Source organism: Octopus sinensis, linkage group LG1 (assembly GCF_006345805.1).
Source record: "Octopus sinensis linkage group LG1, ASM634580v1, whole genome shotgun sequence".
In the NCBI taxonomy this organism is placed as follows: domain Eukaryota; kingdom Metazoa; phylum Mollusca; class Cephalopoda; order Octopoda; family Octopodidae; genus Octopus; species Octopus sinensis.
The window spans coordinates 2,520,101-2,527,600 of record NC_042997.1 but is presented as its reverse complement, the minus strand read 5'-3'; the positions used below and the strand labels follow the sequence as shown (position 1 = coordinate 2,527,600).

At 32.6% G+C, this 7,500-nt stretch overlaps 1 protein-coding gene across 5 annotated transcripts in view; it reads left to right on the top strand.

Annotated features, from left to right (window-relative positions):
* The window catches only part of LOC115219228, a 532,468-nt gene extending 525,135 nt beyond the window's left edge, over positions 1 to 7,333 (top strand). For all 5 annotated transcript variants that reach the window (XM_036507825.1, XM_029789367.2, XM_036507795.1 and 2 more), the window contains one exon: positions 6,368 to 7,333. In XM_036507825.1, the coding sequence (XP_036363718.1) occupies positions 6,368 to 7,133 (766 nt within the window). In that variant the 3' untranslated portion in view covers positions 7,134 to 7,333. The remainder of the gene's footprint in view (positions 1 to 6,367) is intronic.
* Positions 7,334 to 7,500: the final 167 nt, after the last annotated feature.

The following is a 7,500-nucleotide window of genomic DNA, read 5'->3' as shown; positions in this document are numbered from 1 at the left end:
CCCAAGAATCACCGTTTCTAGTTGGCTACGTGACAAAAAATATTTTCAAACAGGAGAGATAGCAGCGGAGATAAGCACCTCCACCCAACAAAGCTGGCTTTTTTGAGTAGAAGTACTTATCTCCCCGGTAAGAAAACTTAAGGACCAAGAATGCTTGTGTAGCGTAGCCAACAAGAAACGGTGTTTCTTGGGGCTAAATAACAATAACATTCTTCCCTTTCCTGGAACTACCGCATTAAGTTGGCAACAAGCCATCACTTTATATATATATATATATATATATATATATATATATATATATATATACATATATATATATATATATATATATATATATACATATATATATATATATATATATATATATATATATTATATATATATATATTATATATATACATATATATATATATATATATATATATACACATACGCACAAACATGCATCCAACCAGTGAGTCTATAGGTCGAGATTCTCATTCAAGATCTCTGTGTCACATGAGAATGGAAACAAGTAGTATATGGAATTGCCAACTGAATTGCATTCAAATATGTGTAAAGATGATTTCGCTCTACTTCGCCGTATTGAGCGCTGTTACTTAATTGCATCTCACACTTGTATAAACGTGATACTACTAGCCAATATGCATCCATTAAACACACTCAGACGCGTATATTTAAAGAGTAAAATGCCGAAAGAAGGAGAAAGTGAAGAGACAGATGCTGATGTAGATGTTGAGAAGATTGAGTAATATAAACAAGGATTGATATTTTCAGAGATCATATATTGATTATATATATATATATATATATATATAGCCAAATATTTTGTCATTAACATTTTTACAAACATTAATTAATGGCTTCTAATTTAGATAGAAGGCCAACAATTCTGAGAGGCGGGGTTAGTCGATATCATCAAACGCAGTACTTAATTGTAGTTTGTTTTGTGAACCCCAAATATTGTCAGAGAAATCTGACCTTACCGTTAATTTGATCCCGGAAGCTAAGGAGACGGGAATATATTGCGTATCATTTTACTCGATGTTCTCACGATTTCCTCACCCCTCACCTTTATAAACACTAATTAATAAGACACATAATGAATAGATTCTCAATTAAAACATTATGTAGCATGCACATCAATAAATATTTATCTTTCCTCCCCTCCACCATCATATATGAACAAGGAAAGGAACATATATTTTGCAAGATTTATTTAGTGATATATACAATGTAAGATCATTATCATTAGAGCTACTAGGGTGTGTAGATTTAACAGTAATCGGGATAGTGTACGACAAATGATTCGGGACATTTTGTTATACGGCTCTACATCTCTGACATCAAATGCTCCGGTATCGATAAAATAAATTATCATTCAGGTACTAGTGTCAATTTGATTGGCCAATTTCTCGGCGCAAAATAGATAACTTAGTACCCAAATTATAAATTGTTATTTTAAGCATTACAGACCGGTAGATTTTTAAACGCATTGCATTCCATCCCTACTTTTGTCAACTTGGCTTTCCAACATAGCGAATGAAATCACCCGATAAACGTGTGCCAAAAATGAGTGTTTTGCACCTCCTTTTATTGGAAATGAAATATTTTTCTCCTAAAATGTGGTTCTTTTTTTCCTTTTTATAACTAAAGGCATTCATTAAATAACTGAATCGCAACATTTGCTGAGCCTCGGTGACAATCAATTATTAATTTCTTAAAAGATTTTCGTAACATATATATATATATATATATATATATATATATATATATATATATATATATACTTTATTTAAAGCATCAGAAAATTCAACAAAATCTGTTACTCTGAGTTTCTCGTTGCCGTTCATCAGACAGCTTTTGCTAGCAAAAACTATCTGATGAACGGCAACGAGAAACTCAGAGTAACAGATTTTGTTGAATTTTCTGATGCTTTAAATAAAGCATATTACTCTACAACTGGTATTTGAGTACTCTTTTTTCCACCTTGTTTCACATTTATGTGTTTACTCCGGTATATATATATATATATATTAAGATGATTTTTTTTGCATTCGAATGCATATAACAGTGTGTAATCATGTTATATAATCAATAAAAATATCTTTTTGGGGTCGTGAGGATTTAATTGTTTTAATGAATGCATTAGCGGGAGATAAGCAACGGCATTTCACTTGATGTCAAGATTATTGCGCTGCGCATATAATGCAGAAACCATAGGCCGTACAATTTTAACTGCTCACCGAAGCCGCGAATCTTTTACGTATTACGTAGCTGTCACTGTTCTTCAAACTAATTCACACCAACTTAAAGTGCCAATGGCAAATTCACAGTTGAAGCAACTTTTATAATAGGTCTGCTCGTCCACATTTCACAGTTAAACCACGTCACAAACTAATTTGCACAAATGTCATTAGCTGTAATACGGAAACCAGTGAACATGAAAGTATCATCCATGATACTTGCGATGACAAACCGTTATTTAGTTCAAATCAGTTATAGCAATTCCAGTGAGTTGACACAACTATATTAGCATGTAGAAATATCTTCTAGGGTGGACCAACAAGTCAAGCAACGAGCGTTATCTAATCCATATCATGTCATTTAATATTCATTTACAGTCATATATGCATTTGGAATTAATAAACTACTGGGCGAGTCAAAAGAAACCATTAAATTGTGGGTTCATTCAGCTGGAGAATTACAAATGTTAGATCATGTTATTAGAATGAATGTGGTAATTAGATAAATCTATACTTGTTTTGTGCCATTTTCTAATCTCTCATTTGCATTCAGCAATGATTGCTCCATAAATGAAACTAGATATATCAAATATTTGATTCAACCAACAGCATGTTTTCTATAATATTTGTTCTTGACTAATATATGCAGACTGTAATATATCAATAGCATAGAATCTTCTGACTTAAAAGTTTACCAAATCAACACACACACACACATATATAATAGTGATATATCATAGAAATATGCGATACATCATAGAAAGAGTCTGTAAGGAACTTAGCTTAGGTGAAGTCCTAATTAATTAGAAGCTTTAAATAAATTCAACTAACAATAGTTGGCAGCTGTTCTCATGTTGGCCGGTTTCAGTCCTGTCTTCTACAGCTGGATTATCAGAATGTTTAGCTATATCTGCTGGGTACTTCAGGTAAATGGTCATTTATCGGAACTTTCAAGTATTATGCACTGGAGCTTCTAGTATTATGCACGGGAGCTGCTGTTAAATTTTCTAAATAATTATCTCTATTCAATTCACGTAGTTTTATTTCTATCTGTATTTCAAAATATTTCACAAAGAATAACTTCAGATTTCGAAATCAAAAAGGAATATATTAAAGTATAATTCCACCTTACATTCAGTTAAATACCATTGTCTTGAAATGTTTCTGCATAGTTCTAACAACATAGTATATGCAGCTTTTAAAATAAATGTAAAATGATACGTTTATGTAATTATAGAACTAAGATCGTCATGAATATCATAGGAGATAGTCATCGGTTTGACTTGCCCCAAAAGATGATTGGTCTTTCTGTTAATCATTCCTCTCCGTGCCTGATGCCTCAAATAAAAATAACTATTTTAAGTGTCCTCATGTTTATACAGATGTGAGGATGTCTGCGGGTGTATTTTTATCAATGCGTGCATATGCCTGTGAGTTTGTTTATGTTTATATAACAACATTAAGAAGTTGTTCTTGTTCATTTTAAGCCTTCGAAATGGGTAACACACAACCATCGCACAAACAATAAATCTGAGCACCTCTTCAAACTCCACCCATCTAACACCCGTGGACATATTTACAAAGTAAGAAAGCAGCACAGTTCCCATGACTTCCTGAAACATTTTTTCACGCTGAGAGTTGCTGATGCATGGAACAAACTGCCAGCATCGGTTGTTAGTTGTCGGAGCACTGCATCCTTCAAAACTTCCATGCTTCCTGAGATTCGCCAACACTACACTTGATTTTCTCCCCTCCATACACACACAGGCATGTATCTGACTCATACACTGTTCACTTTCCAGACATTTCTACATTACTGCATGTACTTTATATGCACTTTCTGACAAGTTGTGGTGCACCTGAGCACTGTATACAATAATTTCATTATTATTATTATAAAACCTCACGCAATATCAGGGATGTTGTACATGTGCAAATTAATGCCTCAATAGTATATACTTCATAACCATAGAATCAGACACACACACGCGCACACACACATACATATATGCATAGATGCGTGCGCAAATGTGTGCTTACGTTTGTCTGTGTATCTGTTTACATTTGAGCTTTCTTTTCAAATCATGCGCCTTGAGCGAGATCGGTGTTTTCCCAATTATTCACAAATATTCTCTTATGTGGCTAACCCTTAATGATCGATGCTCCTGTAGCGTGTAGCCCCAGGAAGATATCTCCTCCAGCTGGCTATTGACACACTATGTGTGCCATAGCAGTATTTGCAAATGAAAGTCATCTTTCCCATCTCCAGCCTGACGGGATACACACAGATCCGAGATTCTGGTATTGACCTGTCATCAGCGCATGACAACCATCGGTTGGTGATGGGAAGTGGTTCTCAACAGGGAAAAGTTTGGACATGGTAATAGGTGAAATGTATAGAATTTCAGAAAAATAAAAGAAGTAAAATAAATAAGCGATAAAAGATAAGATCATATACTCGGTTACAATCAGGTTAGTTATATGTCATAATTTTAGTGAAGGGAAGAGATGGAATTCATAACCGAAAGAAAGAACGAAAAGATAAAACGAGCTAGGCATCCTCTGGTATGCAAATGGCAAAGTTATATTTAGGAAACCTTTACTTTGTACACGCATCCAAGCGTGTATACAAGAACATATGTAGGAGAAATAAAGACGAATAAAAAGTTAAGAAGTAAACTCTTAGGTTCATGCCCGAGAATCTCATTCCATCCTTCAATTAAGTTATTGTAACACTTTAGACGGTTATTGAACTGACACAAAATACAATGTGGAAAATTCTTCTACTTCTTGCTTGAAAACTTTCATGGAAAAAAATTAATCGCATGTCTCAAAATCGCTTTTCAATTTCTGTAGCGTAATTAATTCATTAAAAGTTCAGCTGGGTGAATTTTGTATACATTTATTAGCTAGAAAACTTCAATGAAATGTATGTGTACATTTCCATCGGCTAACTATAATAGAACTCTTTCTTTGTGTAAGTAAATATTGCATTGATAATACAATTCAATCATGTTAGAGCCTACTTTAAAATTTATGCCAACCACTTCTATTGTAATTTAAATGTATCAGGAACATTCCACGTGAAGAATACTAAAACATATTTTCCCAATAGTTGTGTTTCCAGTAATGCTACGTATACAATGAACATTTTTTATGTCCCAAACAGAATACTGTAGTTCTTACTTTTATTTACTCGTAACATATTTTTGTGTGTTTAAGAATATATATAAATACACACACAAACAAACATATATATTTAGTAGAAATTGTGTACGAAAACAAACTGACATTGAAAATGCTATTTGCTTTGTATATATATATATATTATATATATATATATATATATATATATATATATATATATATATATATATATATATATATATATATATATATATATATATATATATATATATATATATATATATGCATATATATGCATTTACATATGTACATATATGTGTATCTGATTATAGAAATTACACCTTAACCTTTTATTATATACGAATTTTACCTTTCTAAATCTACAATATTACCTGAAGATAAAATGCAATATTTTTCCTACTCACTATTTTTTCTTTCCATTCTATAACTATTTCAATGTAATTTCATAATATGTAGCTCACAAATCAAGAAAAAAAGACTTTATATTAATATCATAGTAATAGGTGGGGGGGAACTTCACATGTGAAACGTCATATTCTGTTACAGAACATGTTCGAATGTAAATGCCAATGCATGATAGTGATTAAAGATTTTTTGTTAATGATTACAGAGCATCTCCATACGTTCTAATTGAATTTTGAATATAACATTTCATATTTTAAGTCGTAAATAGTGGTTCTAGTTTAAATACATTCTAAAAGGGGATGGCATTTTCACTGCGTGATATATGTACGTAAATTGTAAGATAGAAGTTTTGAAATGTCAAATTTGTAAGTATATTGTGTTGCAATGTATTATTAATTTTCTTAGCTGCAGTTCATTAACTACAATAAAAAATCATCTTTTTATCGATGTATATTTTCGGAATAAGATAACAAGTATCTTGATTAAAGAAATGTTTTACGAATTTAAAATTCACGTTTTAAAATTAACACTTTTTCTATTTTCTCTAGATATCGACTCGGACGCAGTATAGAATGGCCCCTTGCTCACCCAGGAGAGTTGAAGACATATATCTGTAGTGAAAACCACTTTGATTACAGCCCGGATGTTCAAGCCGTCCAGAGAAAACCAATGACCGTGTTAGTAAATCTCAAAAAAACACACTTCGTTAACTGTAACTTACATCCCGTGATTAGTAGGTATACCTTGTTGAGAGATGATAATTTTTGTGAATATTGTCTTATGCATGATCCCAGTCTATCATCAGATCGGATTGTGTTATATAGCTTGAACTGCTCTACGAAACCGAGGCATATTAATCTGGCATGTTTGGCTTCATTCGATATCAACGCTCAAACCAAAGCAGTAGTTCTTAAAGCAGTCCACCGCAAACATAATTTTGTTTGCTGGGTTTTCACATCACGAAACAAAATTCTTGTGCTACCACCATCTGACTGTACCAACACTACAGCTCATGAACAACCAATTATCGGAGGCAGAGAAGACGAAGCCTCGGAGTTTTCCATTATGAAAGATGTATCTCGAACATGTGAAGAATTATGTCTAACTTCAACGCCATCCTACCTCACGGCTAACACTACGTTATTACCGTCAAGCAGCTATTGGGATAATAGTTCAGGTGTATACCGTCCGCAAGCAGAAACGTCAGCAAATTCCAAAGGAACATTACCAGAATGCAATCGCAAGAACACTTATGTAATCACAGTTATGTCTGTATTATTTTTTCTGATACCTCTTGTTTGTGTCCCCGCCTAATGAATGGTCGATTGTAAGTATTGAGCGTGTGTTAGCAAACTATTTTGAATCACTCAGTTTTGCATCCAATTATCATAAGAAGAAAAAAAATATCCATTACTGTATTTTGTATCAATGGAACTACTTTCAGAAATTCTGAGCTGGCTGACGATATGAAAGGACTGATCTATTCCCAGAACAATACAACCAATATATATATATATATAAAAAAAAGAATATACTACTTCGATTTATATGACATGGAGTCCGTTTGAATTTAAATAAATTTTAAATTGGAAGTTAAAACAGTTTAAAGAACTAAAAAAAACTGACATCGATCTATATATGACACTGATTTTCAGATATACAAATATTGATGGCGAAATAC